The sequence below is a fragment of the Lepisma saccharinum genome, chromosome 3 (genome assembly GCF_977018435.1).
Source record: "Lepisma saccharinum chromosome 3, izLepSacc3.1, whole genome shotgun sequence".
Taxonomy (NCBI): Eukaryota; Metazoa; Arthropoda; class Insecta; order Zygentoma; family Lepismatidae; genus Lepisma; species Lepisma saccharinum.
The window spans coordinates 111,487,810-111,507,761 of NC_139231.1; the positions used below are offsets into that span (position 1 = coordinate 111,487,810).

The 19,952-nt window shown below is 39.3% G+C and overlaps 1 protein-coding gene across 1 annotated transcript; it reads right to left on the minus strand.

Annotated features, from left to right (window-relative positions):
• Window positions 1-2,253: 2,253 nt before the first annotated feature.
• Window positions 2,254-12,995, minus strand: LOC145985642 (DNA damage-regulated autophagy modulator protein 1-like). Its single transcript, XM_083119711.1, has 5 exons — window positions 12,894-12,995; window positions 12,445-12,517; window positions 8,658-8,779; window positions 6,065-6,288; window positions 2,254-2,400 (listed from the first exon to the last, which is right to left on the minus strand). The coding sequence occupies exons 1-5, from the start codon at window positions 12,931-12,933 to the stop codon at window positions 2,254-2,256; spliced, it is 606 nt and encodes a 201-aa protein (XP_082975837.1). The 5' UTR covers window positions 12,934-12,995.
• Between the last annotated feature and the right edge of the window lie 6,957 nt (window positions 12,996-19,952).

Consider the following 19,952-nt stretch of genomic DNA (forward strand, 5'->3'; position numbering starts at 1 on the left):
ACAAATGTTAGAATCGAGTTGGAAAAAGATAGCTAGAGACATTCGCATACAATGTTATCAAATGCGCAGCAGACAGTTGAACATGGTACAACGGGCGTGGTTTTTGCAAACATATATGTTTAGTAAATTAAACTATACGGCCCAAGTGATCCCAATCAATCAAAAATACCTCAGAATAATGAATTCAGCAATTGGTTGGTTTATGTGGTATGGACATTTTTTTCGAATACCACTATCAAATCTATGGCAAATGAAACTAAAAGGAGGATTCGAGCTCACAAATATTGAGATCAAATTCAAATCCCTATTCCTGGCAAGATCCTATACGCTCTATGCATCCAGTTATGGACGGAGGAACTTCCGCGCAAAATCCGCCAGATCTACGCAGATTGAAAAAAGGACCGTTATATCTCCGAAGTTTGATGCAAGAATTCAGTTATGTGGTGCTTCCGCCAAAAGGTGAAGACGTGAAACTCTCTCAATACTTATATACGCTGTTTCACAAACAGTTGCAGATACCGACTTACCGCATTGAAGAACATTTTCGGAATAACAGATGGCAAAATATTGGGAAAAATTAAATAAGAAATTTCTGGATACATCAGTGTATAGTGTTTGGTACAATGTAATACATGATATTATACCAACTAATGAACACTTACATAATATCAATAAACTAACAACTAATAAATGCCACATATGTGGAGAGATAGACACCACTGAACATAGAATAGTAACATGTAATGGAGTACAGGGAATTTGGAAATGCCTAACGACATATCTAGGACAAATATGTCGAACAGCACCCCAGTACTTTCAACCGTCGATGTGTACAAGACCAGATTTCAAATATTTTCCAGAAAAGAAAAACAATGCAGTAATTTGGTTAATAGCTAATACAATATATTATGTATTTTGTAAAAAGGATGAGAGCAATAGCATTTTGTTCACACAGTATTTAAAAAGAACTAGATGGAAAATGTTACAATATCCAAAAATGTATGAGTATTTTGGAAACTACCTCAGTGTTGTTTAGACAACAATAATTGTATACTTGAGGTGTGAAAGTGTAAACAGGTATTTAATATATGAAGAAACTTATATTTGTATTACAGGTACAACTGCATTTTTACGACAAAAATCTTGTATCAGATAACGAAAATGGGACTCTTACTATGTTACTTACTATGTTAAGTACAATACTTTTAACAGAATTTATGTAAGAAAGCAGATCTGTTTTGTACATATGCTGATAAAATAAAAGTTTGTTAAAAAAAAAGTCGGTAATGCGTCTGACTACCATGTTAAATGTCCCGGGATCGATTCCCGGCCGGTTCAAATCCGGGAACTTTTCTAACGTTGGAATCGACCCCGGCGCCCAACCAGCGTCGAATGACATGGGTACCTGGGGCGTGAAGGCTGTCAGGGGCTTGATGCTGATAACAACACCCCCACTCCCGACCTGATCAATAAAGTGTGGGGCGTTTCCCGCACACACCCTATACGCCTTCATGGCGTTGTGCTAAGCACAGGGGAGCACTTTCCCTTCTTTTATCTCTTCTCTCGTTTTCAGGTGAACTCATTTATTTTTGTTCCACTTGGGTGTTCGCCACTGGATTATTACGTCACGGTAGATACCCAAGAGTTATGAGACTCTCCTTAATTTTATGCTACACTGAGCATTCTCAGGACGTATAATTAGAAAAAGAAGTAGCTTATTGCCATTTTACAAGTTTAGTAACACCTTTTACTCCAAAATAACATAGCTATACTCACAATAGCAATCACTTTTCAATAAGCTGCGGCTTTTCTTTTATAACAGCGTTTTTCACAAAATTAACATCACCTCACGCAACTCAACTGACTTTTCGTCATACCACCATGCTACATGCTACCACGCATTGTTGTCCTGGCAACGAAATCAATAAAAGATTTGACAGTTCTATAAATGTTTATAAACCAGAAATGACTTCCGCTTCCGATGCCACTTTTAATTACACATAAATGAAAGAAACTATAAATTTGATAACATTAACACAAAACAAATAAAACATATTCATGTTGTAAATAAACAAAGCGTATCAGATGGTCAGCCAGACTTGTGATTTTACCACAGATCCGGTGCGCCACGACACCACCGGAATTCTATGCTACAGGTCAGTCGTAAGTTCGATTCAAATGGATAATGTCCAAATTACATTGCATGTTAGTAAAGGACCATTGTCGGTAACATTCATTAAATTATTGCTATGCTCATTTACCTTTGAATTCCAGTTCAGCCAATCCTACAGTCACAAATGTTATTACTACTGAAACACTTGCTATTATTGTAAACAGAGTTCTCAAGTTAGCAGCCGTTCTAGTGGTAAATGAAGGACCCAACGAGTAGTCGAAAATCACCTTTAAAAATCAGAATTACACAATTAACACGAGCTTGGAATTTCGCACAAGAAAATATTAAAAAGCATAATAATAATTTTTAAAGAAAGAGATTTAGAAAAGAATGGAACTTTTAACGTCGCAGCTTAGTGATCAACGGGTCCCAGGTTTCATACCTGGTGGAAGCAAATAATGGTTCAGAACCAACTTTAAAGTTTAGGTGCAGTCCCGATTACCCTATCTTTACACGAAATAGTCTTAAAACTCAAGATTTAAAACGAAAGAGGGCACGTGGGAAAAAAATAAAAATAAGGAGGAAGAAAAAGAGAATAGAAAATCACAAAGAACCGAAATATAAAAATAACACTGAGGAACAAATTTAAACTTTTTGTTTTGCCGCTGGATGAAAATAGGCGATCATTAATAAATCGGGTGCGCTGATTTGAAAAATCATAACTAAAATGCTCTATCACGTACCATTTCTGGCCGAAACCATTTTGAAAAATGTTCACCACACATTTAAAGAAGGGTAAAATATAGCATTTTTCTCCAAACCTTAATGTGATAATGTGAATTTTATTAATACATTGTGTTCATAGAATACCAAATATGATTGTAAATGATGTAGTTATGACATGGACTAAAATTTGCAGTTGCAGTAAAATAGTAAATATTAAAGTAAACAGTAAAAGTAACGCACGTTCAAAACATATCTCTGTATGATTTCCGCTTGTAGCAGGCGTGTTGAACATCTGACACTGTGTTCCAGCAGTAATCCGCTAGTAAACTGGGAGACCATCTGCTTTTATAACGTTTTCCATTTCTGCGATTTGTTGGTGAATGATCTCGCGCTACTCGTCACTCACTGCACCCAGATTAGAGGGGGAAAAATCTAAATGGGAACACAGAAAGTGTATCTTGAGAGACATATTGCATTCCTTTTTTTTTTTTTTTTTTTTTTTTTTGTATGTTGCCAGCATACGTTCTACAAGTTCAGAGTAATTGTGAGCCCTATGGTTGCCAAGGAAATTGCGACGCACACCCTTGAACGCACCCCATGCTGTTTTCTCACATTCACTTAACAGTTCTTTAAAATTTGGATCGTTCATTACCTCCCAGATTTGAGGGCCAACAAAAATCCCTTCTTTTATTTTATCATCGCTTACACTAGGAAATTTGCTTCGTAAGTACTCAAACCTTTTTCCTTCTTTGTTCATGGCCTTCAGAAAGTTCTTCTTGAACCCCAACTTGATGTGCGGGGGGGGGGGGGGAGTAACACATTGTTGGCATCGACAAGATGTTTGTGAGTGACACTTTTTTTTCTCCACGTGTGTAACACTCTCTGTGAGGCCAGTGTCCCATAGACAGAGGAAACAACAGAATTTCGTGAAATTTGATTGCATCCCCAAAAGAATTCCCAGTACCTCCAGATCAGCACAGATTTTCCCCTGGTGTTTGTCGTAGCTAACACTTGTGAGAATCGAAGCAATGTTTTCATATGTTTCCTTCATTTCACTGAGCAAGCGCTGAAGGTGTCTCATTTCCATTATGCAGGAGGACCGCCTTCAAGCTAGTTTTTGACACATCGATGTAGAACTTCCATTCGTCTGATTTATAGTTTTGTCCCAACTTCTGCATTAATCCAGTGACATGGTTGCAGTATACCAGGGAGCCATTCATAGAAAAAAAAGGAAGAATTTTTTTGACGTTTCCTGAATGTAATACTTATCCCTGGTTCCAGCAGGTTCCATTCTTGCAGTTTTGGACCCAGCAGTTCCGTTTCTTTCTTTGTAAGGTTCAAATCACGTACTAAATCATTTAATTCTGGCTGGGTGACTCTTGAAAGTCAGGATCATGTCGGAGAGAAGATATCGGTTCATCTGAGGAAGTTTCTATTTCCTCTTCCGTAGACCATTTCAATAGTGGCTTTGGAACAGGTAATGTCTTATCATGTTAGACTGGTCTTATCGCAGAAGGTAAATTTGGATACTGTAGGATATTTTTGGATTTTCTTGAGAATCCCATAACATTAGTTAAACAAAAGTAACAATCAGTAACATGATCTCGAGGTTTGCGCCATACCATGGGAACAGCGAAGGGCATGGATAGATGGGTACAATGTAACCACCCTCGTAAATATCGCGAGCATCTACTGCAACAGACATGAGGAGCCCACCTTTTATCTTGGTCTCCAATTTTGCATCCGAAATGTAGCTCGTAAACTTTCTTCACTATTGGTGTAATTGAGTTTGGTTGGGATTTTGTCGTGAACTCACTACACACATAGCAAAACAGATGGGGTGAATTTACACAGTTGCGAGGCATCACTGCACTATTTTCAAATACCACACAAAACAATCGCAATGAAGCACACAACCTACACTTCCAGCGAACAGAACGCAACTGATAAAGACACAGTACAATAAGTCACCTTACCTCTTTAACAGACGTTTCTCTACTCTTATCTTATCTTATCTGGTAAAAAATAAACAACAATTTTTGCTCTTTTGTTGTCGTTACTATGCTTTCTTCATATTACGCAGGAAAAACAGCCACTGTATATCATATGGCGAAAGAAAAGCTTTGTCACATTTACTTTAATTTTGTGTTATTTTAAGAACTAGACGTGGTGGAGAAAAGGTAACATCATTTTCGTGTTCAGGAAGTCAAAAAACATAGAAATAGATTGTTTTCCGGTCACGGCAAATTTCATTGTTCCTCAGTGTAATTATAAGAAGAAAAGAAACTGTGAAGACTTGAAATCATCGAGGAAATGAAATAAATGAGAAAGAGAAGGAGGAAGGAAAGCAAATACAAAAACAAAGATATAATGATTAGAGGAACATAAATAATGAAAAATAAGAAACCAAGAATGAGAGAAGAAAAGATTAGAAGATTAGCAAGGGCATGGAATAATTAAGGAAGGAAATAAACATCAGAGAGAAATGGAAATGAAAGTAAGAAGCAAAGAACAATGAGGTGATAAGGAAAACTATATAGATTTGATTTGATTTGATTTTTGTTATTTATGGTCACTTTTCTACCACTTTTTCAGCTAATTCTAACGACGAGGATGAATGATGATATGATGAAACTGATAAAGGGACATTCACAAAGATAATTCATGCCAAGCCATATATATACATATACCGGGTTATCCAAAAGTCCAGGAACGGTCAGATATCGTAGGAAATACACATAGAATTGGAAAACGAAAAAATACGTGTTTAATAAGTAAAAGAAAGCTATTCAATGATATCACACTTGATTCCCCACCCCCACCCCATCCCATTCCAAAACTATTGAAAGGTTTTGACGGCAGATTCCGAATCTGCAATCGCTTTCAGTTTAGCTCAATTAGGGGCAGAGCGTTCCTTTGAATTTCTTTTTGGGTTTTATGAAAATTTCACGTGGCTATGAGGATGGTTCATAGCTCGTTGGACTGGGAATGAAGTCCTCTTTCCCATTCTACAATACAAAATGCGGGTTTCAATTTAAAATTTCACAGTTGTCCTCCGCCCCACCTCCACGGGGCGGCGGTGGGGAATCAGGTGTGATATCATTGCATAGCTTTCTTTCACTTATTGAACACGTATTTTTTCGTTTTCCGAGTCGATGTGTATTTCTCACGGTATGTCACCGTTCCGGAACTTTTGGACGACCCGGTTTATACATGAACACTTGCCTGAATCCACATGTAACTGATGATCGTTAGAATACCGACAGCGGCAGATATTAAATGGGCAACAAGCATAGTTGTGGATTGACAAATACCAACGAGGTTCATGGCAATAGCGGAAACCCACGCCAGCCAGAGACATAACCAGTTTAGAGACCTTACGTTAGGATTGGGTTTGGTTCTAAGGAATTTCTCCACCAGCAGGTAGTTAAGATACGCTAGGAAGGCACCTGGAAAAACAAGAGCAATTTTACTTCTTGAAGATTAAAGTTGGTCACCCACTGGCACATGCATTTTTCTACAAGGGTAATAATCTATATTACAAAAATCAAATTAAATTAAGGCGCTTCGTTATGGTATATGTGTGCATACTTGCCCTTTACTGTCTGATTGAACATATATTAACTGTTCTATTCAGCACGTTTTCGTTCTTTCAAGATATAAAGAACTTTCTTTTGCACTTACCTAGTGCAGTACTTAAAATTTCACTTACCTAGTGTAGTGCAAGGTGTATCATACTTCTTCTTTTTCAAAGACTACAAAGTCAGATTATGAGACACAGAAATTTACACTTGGCACAGATAAGGGTAGAAGGAAAGAAATACAAAGTGTTACTCAACTTTTGTTCTCAATGAAGTTTTATCAAGTGATATAGTGAGGCCTACATACTTCCTTGGGGGGTTACCACATGAAACAGATTAGATGTCACCATTCAACTCAGTACATTACATTCCTTGTGTGTGTGTGTGTGAGAGAGAGAGAGAGAGAGAGAGAGTTTATTTATATATTCCAACAGACATTCAACTTGTCCCGCATTAGTACTCGTATTATGTATATTATATGTATTATGTATTATAATTATTGTACTTAACTTTTTCATTTGCCAAAATATAGTAGTAATTGTACGTTTCTAAATATGTTCTTCAGACACTAAATATTCTTAAATATTCTAACTTTTTTCTAATCAGAAGTGAAAAACCTTAAATCCTTAAATGTAGCTAAACTGTATTATTTTTAAAGTTTTTTCTTTGTTTCCTCATTTCATCCTTATTTGTAGGATGTATATATCGTAACGATCCGTAGTATATTTTAATTATTATGGAAATGAATTCCAACTTTCAGTCATTTCAACCATCGTTTCCTAATCAGGAAATATTTAGAAACATCAAAGCGTCAAACCATAATCCTGCCTCTGGTGCCAAAATGAGGACTAAAAGTGGGAAACGTTGTAAGTGCCAAAAGCGAATGTGTTGGGAAATCGCATCGTTCCGCACATCAGCCCGTAATAACGTGCACACTAGTAATCTCTTTACACGCCCTTTGAACTACTTAGAGGGCTACCAGCCACATTTCACGTTTACCCCATTTTCAAGCATGGCACATTTTACAGTTTAACGTGGAAAACGGTGTTTGAATTATTGTTACACTTACAGCGTTTGCTAATTTTAGTCTTCAAATATCTAGGCACTGGGCTGATGATCCATATTCAAGTAATCCCGAAAGAAATGTTCATGTGTTAAAATGATGGTTAATTAAACCTAGTTACATTTAATTTAATTTAATTACATATCGGAGGAAACTGGCAATTTTAAAGTTTTAGCATTGTTTTATTAGCAATATTAGTAATTTGAGGCCTATGACATCCCTCTGTAAAATTTCATTAATCCTTCCGGTTAAAAGCGGTTGGATTGAACACTGCTTGTTTTCCTTTGTCAATGGAATGAGAAGGAAGCTTTTCTTGGTGACTGACAAAATAGGCTGTCATTGAAATTTATATAATGACTGATTTGTGCTAATTTTGAAAATGAAATATAAAGCAACATCTGTGAGAATATCTTGCACACGGAGTTGATATTTGCAACAAACTTATCAGACTCTGGCTGATTGATTGATTGATTTGGTGTGGAAATTAGTCTTTTCTTTTACTACATGTGTCCCGTGACGAAGTACATTAATTAATTAACGATTCATATTGCTGCATCTGGAAGCTATTTCTTTTCCATTTAAAATTTAAATTCATAAAAAGTGCATATTGCTTTCATTGTTACATCTGCCGCTGTGTGCAAAGGGCGATTAGTGGTTGGGAACAGTGGTGGCGATTAGGAAAGGCGAGGGGGGCAGTTGTCCCCACTTTTCGCCACTTTTGCCCCCGCACTATGCTAAACCTTATCTTCAAAGGGAAATATACTGTCTTTGCACCCCCCAGTTTTAACATCTTGGTTTTGGAACCCAATCGCCGCCACTGGTTGGGACTGAATTCAAACATAAGTCTATAGGTTTGAGTCTACCAATGGGATAAACTAGGAGAGGAAAACATAATTTATTTAGACATTCATATCGCTGTTACGGCATATTTCTATGTTCTAGGACATGCTTATACAAATTTTAGTTTCTAAAATTCCTAAACGTACCTGCCAAATAATTTAGAGCCAATATTTCTCCCTTGATACTACCAAAAAGAAATCTTACACAACGTAAAATAATAATAAAAAAGTCCAACTTTATCAGTATCGCTTTCTGCGATGGTCCATCACACCACGCCGAGTAACACATACGTTCAGAACTAAATTTTAGAAGAAGAAATAGGGGTGTCACTCACCTATAGGACAAGCGACATTGAAGACAAATGTAAATAAAGAGCTTTCTGGTGGTGTGGCACCTGCGTCGCTAATGTAAGGGAAAATTGGCTCTACGTGCCCATTAAGCACAGCAATCGCGTACCTGAAATTAAACAACAAAAATAATTACAATCATTATTGACATAATTTTAAATATGATTCGAAACAGTTTCTTCGAACATACAGAAAAAGTGAAAAAATAACTCTCCCCCAACGGCACATTGGTCCATCACACCACGCCGATTAACCCATACGTTCAGAACTCAATTTTAGAACTATTAAAGAAAAAACATTAACTCGACATATACAACATACATAAAGTGTCTAGAAAGTGAAAGATATTCAACAACAGTTTGGAACATATACTGGGAGGTCACAAAGTGGGCGTACCCCACCCTGTATTTTCGACACTACGATGGTTATGGTTGAATGAATAATATGAACACATACCAGATAGTTTAAATGTCCGGAACATCGGTATGGAGACCGTCTATTTCGTAGCAATGCCAAACTTTGGCACACTTCGCGATGCAAGTGTGAATGAGACCTTTTTCCGGTCGATGACGTTCCCCTCAATAACGTTCTGAAGAGTCTCCAAAAAACCCAGAGGTGGTTAATCAATGACAAAGGTATGTGTTCATATCAAGTAATCCGACAATTACCATCGTAGTGTCGAAAATAAAGGGGGGTACGCGCACTTTGTGACCACCCTGTATAATAGTACCTGAACTCTGCAACTTTAGCTAGAAATCGCAAACGCGGTGTGAGTGTGTGTAGTTGCATGTGGCCATGTGGCCAACAGAGTTCCACACGTCAAAACTGGTGCATGTCTGATATTCCTGGTTGATTGATTGATTGATTAAGTTGGTGTTTTAAGTTCACTTTGTGCACAGTAAAGCTATTCGGGACTGGACCTACAGTTTAAAGTGAGGTCCGTACCACTATGTGCCTCCACCGGCTATCGAACCCGGAACCCCTTCATTACAAGGCGACGACCCTACCACTCTGATATTCCTGGGTCTGATAGCACAGCATGAGAGATGTCCACGACACGATAGTGCACTTGCCTATGGGTGGTCATTCCACATCAAATCAAAGCAAAAAACTAAGATTTTGACACCCACCAACTCCGATCTCGATGAAATTTGGTATACACCTTTCCTTTATTTTTTAAAGAAACCCCATAATTTTTTTTCCACTCTATCTTAAACTGTTTTCATTTTACAGCACTTTGAAATGTCATTAAATCAGTGTTGTCTGTCACTCTGGAAAACCTCGAGACAAGATACCCTTGCTTACATTTTATTTCTTTTCTGCTTAACCAATCATCAGATTTATTTGAAATTTTACACAAACTTCAATGAAATAATGAGGATTTCAGAAAAAATACATGAACACTCAAACAATTTTACAAATGCCTATAAAATAACTAATATTGGATTTGTAGCCTAATTTTTGTGGGGGGAAAAGTAGGTTACGAAAATCTGAATTTTCATCATGTGGGTATGATGGAACCAAAAACTTTTGATGTTGAAAATCATTGCAAAGACATGCTCTTTCTCTACAAGAAATATTTTTTTTTGTTTTTTATTCCTTCTAACGAAAATTTTACGTTTTTTGGAAATTGCCTAAAATTTCAGGGTCAATCCGTACCAAATGGTCCAGCACTGGTCGCTCGACCATTTTTAAAATTGTTCATTTGTTTGTCGTCGTAACCCCTGTACAAGGGTAGTTCAAAACAGGCATTATTTTTCTAAAACTAGACTTGGTTTGAAAATGGTGGCCATGTTTGTTTCATGACTTGCAACATTTTTGGCCTATGCAGACAGTTGCGATAATTATGATAACTCAGCTAAGAAAAATTTTAGAAATCTGGGGTAAAAAACATTGTTTTCAGTACATTTCAGGCTACATTTTATGTTGCGTATCTTTTTTTACCACATCTAATGCAAATGGCTCAAATTTAGGGTCAAAATTGACTGATTTTCAATTTTGAATGGAAATCAATGTATAGGATACTTTTCTTAGTAGGTAAGCAATGAAAGATCAGAGTTATATTTTTTTTAGAGGGAACATTCTCATCCAAAGTTTCAGCAGAAAATATTTGAGCTCTGTTACTGGTTTCCGCACTGAGTTAAAGCTCTTTGAAAATGCTCATTTCCCCCAAAATTTAGCCCCCAAATATATGTCTGGTTGGAAAGGTCTAGTGGCTACGTCGACGTTTTGTAATCAAGGAGTCCCGGTTTCGATACCCAGTGGTGGCACATACTGGTTCGGATCCCACTTTAATAAACTGTAGGTCCAATCTCGATTAGTCTTCCGTGCATAAAGTTGACTTAAAACTGAAATCAAACCAATATCTGGTGGGAAACCTAATAAAATTTAATATTTACTGCATAAAGAGGTACCTGTAAGAATTTCGAAATAGATATTACATGAAAACAAAGTTACAACAGGGGGAAGTTTGGCAAAAATAGACAAATTTACGTTATTAGTTATAGTTATTTACTTTTAATGAACTATCATGCAATTACAATTATTGTACGTATTAATTAATTTCAACATGCGAATGGTAACTATTATCAAAGAAAAGGTGTGTACGGCTGTGTGTCAAATATTTTCTGATGAAACTTTAGATGTCCGTGTTTCCGCTAAAAAGAAATATAGCTTTGATATTTCATTGCTTACCTACTAAGAAAAATATCCTATAGCTACATTGATTTCCATTCAAAATTGAATATCAGTCAGTTTTGACCCTAAATTTCAGCCATTTGCATAAGATGTGGTAAAAAATGATACGGAACGTAAAATGTAGCCTGAAATGTACTGAAAACAATGTTTTTTACCCCAGATTTCTATAATTTATCTTAGCTGAGTTATCATAATTATCGCAACTGTCTGCATAAGCCAAAAATGTTGCAAGTCATGAAACAAACATGGCCACCATTTTCAAACCAAGTCTAGTTTTAGAAAAATAATGCCTATTTTGAACTACATATACAATGACAAACAAATATAAAAATTTAAAAATGGTCGAGCGACCAGTGCTGGACCATTTGGTACGGATTGACCCTAAAATTTTAGGCAATTTCCAAAAAACGTAAAATCTTCGTTATAAGGAATAAAAAAAACCCAAAGAATTGTTTCTTGTAGAGAAAGAGCATGTCTTTGCAATGATTTTCAACATCAAAAGTTTTTGGTTACATCATACCCACATGATGAAAATTCAAATTGTCGTAACCTACTTTTCCCCCCACAAAAATTAGGCTACAAATCCAATATTAGTTATTTTATAGGCATTTGTAAAATTGTTTGAGTGTTCATGTATTTTTTTTGAAAGCCTCATTATTTCATTGAAGTTTGTGTAAAATTTCAAAGAAATCTGATGATTGGTTAAGCAGAAAATAAATAATGTATTTTTTTTGAAAGCCTCATTATTTCATTGAAGTTTGTTTAAAATTTCAAAGAAATCTGATGATTGGTTAAGCAGAAAAGAAATAAAATGTAAACAAGGGTATCTTGTGTCGAGGGTCTCCAGAGTGACAGTCAACATTGATTTAATGACATTTCAAAGTGCTGTAAAATCAAAACCGTTTGAGATAGAGTGAAAAAAAAATTATGGGGTTTCTTTCAACCATAAAGGAAAGGTGTATACCAAATTTCATCGAAATCGGAGTTGGTGGGTGTCCTGACCTCGTGGAAATGGCGTGGAATGACCCTTATACTACAATAATATTATATTAATAGAGTTTAAAATGTACGACTTACGTAATGCAAATTCCAATTATCATGACCATAGACTGTAATAATGGGAGGAGATACAACTTGCTCGAACGTTCATCTGAAATAAAGAAAAATAGTCTTGAGACTAATACGTGTAAGTGTGAAAGCATAACATTATGTCTTTTTATAAGTTCTAGTTTACGTAGTATTATTCACCCTTTCCCGTCCTTCATATTGTTTCTATAGCATCGCATTCGCTTGTTGCCCAAAAGCAAATTATTAATCAAGTTATTACTTTTTTAGCATAATATACTATAGCCTTCGATTTTCCAAATAGCATTAATTAGAAATTTTTGATGTTCAGTGAATTAATTAATAATGTTGGCCTCAGGAAACGACAACATATCACTAGATACAGTAATAATAATAATAATTGACAATAATAAAGTAAATAAATTACGTACTATGTTCTACAGCACTGGTTATGCACTTACTATTAGTCTCTGGTTTCACTGTTCCATTGTAGTTGTCCATTGATGTAGCAGAGTTGAGAATTGTTGAGTAACTGGAGAACAATGCATAGCAACAACTTTGTCTGTGGTATGAAGCAGCTTCGCTTACAAATCAGATGGTAATTAGAACCGTGGGAGTTTTATGAGATAAATTATTCCCGTTCAAGAAAGAAAATAAACGTTAAAAATAAACGCAAGCAAAGAATATTCTCATATCATCGTTGAAGGTCGACTCCCAAGCGGAAAACTCTCAGAAAATCTGCTTGATAATTTTTATAATCTACTTTTAGCAATGGTTTTCAAATTCTTACGTAACTTATGTGTTATATAATAAATTTGTGCATTTTTTCACTTAAAGTTGTTCTTTTAAATTTTGAATTGTTGATTTAAGTCCACTTTATGCACAGAGAGACTAATCGGGACTAGACCTACAGTTTAAATTGGGATCCGAACCACTGTGACATGTGCTTGCACCGGGAATCGAACCCGGCACACCTTTATTACAAGGCGACGAATATACTTCTACACCATTGGGGAGGCATATTTACGTTGTTTTTCTGACACTTTCTAGCTAATCGTGACGACGAGGGTTAGATGAAATTGATGAAAGGACAAGTGTACGAAAGAACATTCCTTAGGCCAGGACTGGAACCCGGAACCTTCGGTGCAGAAATCATGATTCGACCAAACAACGCATGACACCGAGGCGACTGCGTAAGAGTCAAACTAGGAACTAGTCTGTAACGAGCGGCGCTAGGAATGTCAGCGGCCCTTCAATGAATTAGCTTCAGCAGTGACCATAAAGCAATATACTTTATGCACACCCAAATGACTCAAACTGTACCATTTTGACCCCCCCCCCCCTTCATTAGCAGCCAACGTCAACGAGGTTACATTCCAGAATTATAGGGTTGATTACAAGAATGCAGCAGGAAGACGATTTTATCTCATTAGAAAGTCGAATAATTATTTTTATTAGAGAATGTCTTATTGTCTAATGTATTTTCAGTTTTGTATAAAGTGATTTTCGGTGCCTGTACCAAATTTTCCAGTGAAATTTGCTACATAGATGTCTCATATTTTGAATTACAATATGGCATTATGCCGAGATTAGTATCTCTTTATTATGAATGGGTGAAAGCAGAAGGACATGTTTTTTTAAAAACTGATAATACGGATAATATTTTAAATGTCTTTCAGCAGTGCCGGATCTACAAATCTTGCCCCCCCCCCCGCAAAATATTACCAAAGACCCCCTCCTCTACCTACCTCCCTGCACACACACACACACAAATTATAAATAGAGTATACACATATCCAAGGCTCGAAAAATCCCGGTCGCCAGGTCGCCATGGAGACTAAAAATTTCAGCCTGGCGACTGTAATCTTTTGCTGTAATATGTACTAAATGTTGATGATTCTAAGTTCAAATTGCAGTAGAGCGTAAGTTAGCAAATGATTTTTTTTCTTTTATCAACGTTGTGAACATTCCATAGAGTCAGTAACAATTTCTTACCCTTTGTTCCCCAACACCCCATTTCCTGCTTTCTCAAATAATTTAGCGATGTTTTGAATACCGTGATGCTCAGCATCTTATGTAGAGTGTTTCAAAAGTCGAACAACCCAAACTTTGGAAATATATATCATGAAAACCGTAAGAGTATTAAAAAATATTTATATGTAGAACACAATAAAAATATCATATAAAAGTTATTTTACTTACGTATTTGAGAGTCTACTCCTTGAGTTAGCTACGTTTCGGAGAAACAACTGCACCCTTCTTCAGGCGTTCTTCAAGCATGCAATACTGCCATGCTGCGTCGTTATATCATACAAGGAAAGGTTGGACGGATAGGATTGGGGAAAAATATCAGAAAAAAATTACGTCCCTTTCATCCTGCATTGCCTTCAAACTTGTCATGTTCTCTATACATTTCCTTAAAATTCATTAAAAGCAGTAAAAACAAGTTAAAAATCCAAGGACTGAGCTCACTCCCATCTGCGTGTTAATCAGTGTGTTCCGCGTCGAACATCTGATATATTTTCCCCAATCCTACCCGTCCAACCTTTCCTTGTATGATATAACGACGCAGCATGGCAGTATTGCATGCTTGAAGAACGCCTGAAGAAGGGTGCAGTCGTTTCCCCGAAACGTAGCTAACTCAAGGAGTAGACTCCCAAATACGTAAGTAAAATAACTTTTATATGATATTTTTATTGTGTTCTACATATATATATATTTGATAATATTTAATATTGTGGGTAATACGCACCAAACCCAATATGAAAACCGTAAGCGATATATACACCGGGTTTTCTGCATTATAAAGCCTCATCCATTGAGAGAGATATTTTTCAATGCTTAAAATTCAGTTGGCTCCGTACAGAAAATTATATAAATTAATAACTCACTGAAAGCAGCACTCAATTTTTTTCAGAAATGAACATCTGACTAAGAAAAATATGTAAGTAATGATCGAAGGGTCATAATTAGACATTTGATGACTGATGCCATGTCAGTCTGTCATTTGCGATAAATATTGGTCACGTGCAACATTTGATGAATTTTTGACCGGCGATTATATGGGTTGAGTGAAAAGTGTCACTATCAGGTCGAAATATTGTCAATGCAAAATGTGTCTAAGTATTGGCTATACATTTACGTGATAAATAGTAAATCAACATTTTGTGCCGAAATAGAACTCTTGAGTTACATAGAATTCTCTTAGCTCACTTTCGCCGCTACCGTGCCCGTTTTTTAAAAATTGATTCAGCATGGTGTATTCATTGGAGCAGTGCGTGTACATTGCTGAAGAGAATTTTACTACATATTCTTACACTCATGTGCAAGAGGTTTTCCAATAAAAATGCCCTGCTACTGCTGTACCTCACAAAGCAACTGTTTTACAACCAGTCAAACACCAACAAATGATCCCACAAATTGTTTAAGAGTTGGTATTTATTGTTGAAAATAAGTTCTCAGATGTTTTCATCAAATAAACAATGTTTTTTAAAATAATGTAATTGTATTTATTTAGATAAATGCTAACATAAATTTATGAATCCAGTGATAGCCTACCTACAGGATTAGTTTAGTGCAGAAAACCCGGTGTAAATATCCCTTACAATTTTCATGATATACAGGGCGATTCTAAAGGTATAGTACAAACGAAAACCACAGATACCTCCCATGAAATAGAGACGAAAGTTCCCCTTCCACTTTGCCGAGAGATGCCTCCGTGAGGAGCTAGACAACGCCGAAAACGTGTGAAAATGAACTTCACACCTCTGTACAGCCAGTACCAGTGAAGATAGAAAGGCGGAACAAACGAAGTCTAAAGGAACACCAAAGTCGCCCATCCGAAAAACACTAGGCGGCAGCTGCGCAACGAACGCGCATGGGGTTCCACAAAGGAAATAGGAGTGTCCCGCAAGACAAGTGAAGGGAAAGGGTAGCGATCGACAACGGTAGGGACAAAAGAAGCAATGAAGCATGAAGTAACAATTGCACAGCGGGAAACAAACACATGCAGCGCGTGGGGAGTCCTCAAACACAGTGGGGAGACACCGCAGCAAGAACAAAGCACGGTTCAACAAAAGAGAAAGAGGACCGGACGGGGAATGGTACCTGTCAAGGACACAACAAATGCGGGACGAGGGATTCCCCGTAGCAGCACCGAGGGGATGTCACACAGAGGTCGTGAGACAGCAGGACAAACACAGCAACTACGGGCACAGAAGGTTTATTGCCACGCAAAGGTGTACTTACAGATAGGAATAGTACGTAGTACGTAGTCGTACCCCGGACTGACGTTGTTACAAAAGTTGCTCAAATTGACGACCACCACATTCAATGCAGGCATTGCAGCGTCGCAGGAAATTCTGGCGAACCCTATCAAAAATCCCTGGCATGGTACACACCTCGGCCGATGCTGCAAGTATCCGCGCTACCAATGTTTCCTTGTCAGGCACCGGGGTCTCGTAGACGAGTGTTTTCACATGGCCCCACAAGAAGAAATCCATTGGTGTGAGGTCAGGCGAACGGGCGGGCCAGGGGACGGGGCCCTCTCTGCCGATCCAGCGCTGTGGGTAGGTACGGTGCAAAAGGGTTCGCACTGTGCCGTCAAAATGTGCAGGCGCTCCATACAATTGAAACCACATACGATGTCGCACGTTGAGGGGTACATCTTCTAGCAGCTCTGGAAGGACTGATGCAAGAAAGGTGCGATAGAGGCGGCCATTTAAACGTCGTGGCAGCAGGTATGGACCGATAATCTGTTCATCGATGATACCTGCCCAGATATTCACTGCAAACTGGGTCTGAAGGTGCACCTCGACTGCTGCATGTGGATTTTCATAATCCCAGACATGGCTGTTTCGGCAATTGAAGATACCCTCACGGGTGAATGTTGCCTCGTCTGTGAAAAGCACATGGCGCAAAAAACGGGGATCGTCGGTACAAAACTGCAACAGTCGTTGACAGAATTCCACACGTCGTGGGTAATCCCCAGCCTGCAACGCGTGGACTCGCTGTGGATGATAGGGATACAGCAGATCATCATGAAGGACACGCCACACTGTCGACTGTGATACTCCCACTGCACGTGCAATGCTACGGGTGCTAGTGGACGGTGTGTCGTCCACGCGAGAAAGTACGTCCTCCTCGACCACCGCGGTGCGCACATGCCTTGGGTGACCGACATGATGGCCTGCACGTAACACACCCGATTCATCAAGGGTACGGTGCACGTTCGAAAACAACCTGCTGTCGGGTTGTCGCCTCTCCGGATACCGTCCGCGATAAAGGCGTGTAGCTGCTCGGCCATTGCCATCTGCAAGGCCGTAGACAAAATGCATGTCCCTCAGTTCTACAAATGTGTAGCGTTCCATGGTACGGTGAGGATAGTGCCAATTATGGAATACTGTACTGCAGTGCACAGGTGGCACACACACACACACTGGTCACAACGGCTTCGAAACAACGTACTCAATTGTCGTACGTCAAGCACACCACCACCGCACCGGCTCTTTCACTGACACGCTCCCTGGCGCTGCACTTCCAATCAGCCCACACGTCCGCACGGCGCTGCGGTACAATCAGCTGACGTTCCTGAGCCACCCGTGCCTGTGCTCTTCACTACCTGACCACTGCCGTCAGGTGGGGCCGTGTACTCTGGGGCCTTGTCATCGTGGAACACATGTAGCGTCCTTCATTCTTGCCCCATTCAACCACAACACGTACTTCGTCCGTCTTGCTCGAGCCGACGGGGAGCACTACGTACGATCGTGTGGTGTTGGTGTACACCAATGTGGGGTAACCCAGCAGTTGAACAGACGTGCATACCCCCACGTAGCTTCATTACACGATTGTCCCACGCAGTTTATCTGTCCAGCCTTGCTCGGCCCGGTCTCACACCCACGCGGCAGTGTGCGGCTGCGGTGGTGTGAGGCCACGCTTGGTTTCGGAGCGGAAGGCTGCGGCCGAGGAGGGACTCGAGTTGTTCGGCTGGGGTTGCGCTCGGAAGCAAGCAGCCGCGTCAGGTCTGGGAACGGTGGACCTGGTGATCGGGATGGAAACATTCCGACCTCGTCCATTAGTGTCGTCCACCGTACGGAGTGGTGGGGTCCGTACGACACTCCAGCAGCCTTTCGCCCGCTCCCACCCAGCGATGTGCCTCCGGCTTCATTTCTAAGAGGCTGATTGGGCCCAATCACGACGTTTGTAACAACGTCTGTACGAGGAACGTGGTCCTATCTGTACGTGCACCTTTCATTGGCAATAACCTCCTGTGCCCGTAGTTGCTGTGTTTGTCCTGCTGGCGCACGACCTCTGTGTGACATCCCCTCGGTGCTGCTACGGGGAATCCCTCGTCCCGCATTTGTTGTCTCCTTGACAGGTACCATTCCCCGTCCGGTCCTCTTTCTCTTTTGTTGCACCGTGCTTTGCTCTTGCTGCGGTGTCTCCCCACTGTGTTTTGGGGACTCCCCCTTGCGCTGCATCATCAGCGCCGCCATTTCTGCCCCGAACCATGTACGCGTCTGTTGCCTGTCGAGTGTCACGGACCACTTTGCTTGCATTCTCGGAGTGTTTTTACATCCTACGTCGTCCTCCCGTGGTTCTGCAACCCCGCACTACTTTTCTCGACTGCACTGCTTCAGTCATGGTGTTTGTTTCCCGCTGTGCAATTGTTACTTCATGCTTCATTGCTTCTTTTGTCCCTACCGTTGTCGATCGCTACCCTTTCCCTTCACTTGTCTTGCGGGACACTCCTATTTCCTTTGTGGAACCCCATGCGCATACGTTGCACAGCTGCCGCCTAGTGTTTTTCGGATGGGCGACTTTGGTGTTCCTTTTGACTTCGTTTGTTCCGCCTTTCTATCTTCACTGGTACTGTCTGTACAGAGGTGTGAAGTTCATTTTCACACGTTTTTGGCGTTGTCTAGCTCCTCACGGATGCATCTCTCGGCAAAGTGGAAGTGGAACTTTTGTCTCTATTTCATGGGAGGTATCTGTGGTTTTCGTTTGTACTATATCTTTAGAATCACCCTGTACATTTTTAAAATTTGGATTGCGCGACTTTTGAAACATACTGTACTATGCACAATTGCTAGTAGGTGGTTTCCTGGTGCCTAATTTTCAGAGCTGGCGCCTAGCTTTGAAGAAAATTTTTCGAGCACTGCACATATATAAAATTTGGGGGAACGTGGAGGAGTTTTTTTTTAAGTTTTAGTTTAAGTTTTTAAGTTCCTCAGGGGATTGTCTTAGGCCCACTCCGCCTTCTCTACATGGATGACCTCCCTGAAAAACTGTCCTTCCTCCCTATCAATATACACTTTTGTTTGCGAATGATTGTCAACTCTTCAAGGAGATCTCATCGCATCAAACGTGACGATTCTTCAAAATGATCTCACAGAACATGTTAATTGGTGTCGTCAGTGGAATCTAGAAATAAACCCTCAGAAATGCCCCTTCCTTACTTTTTCCCTAAAAAAGAAAAATGTGGTGTCTGCTTATGCTATTGAAAACAATCCATTCCAAAA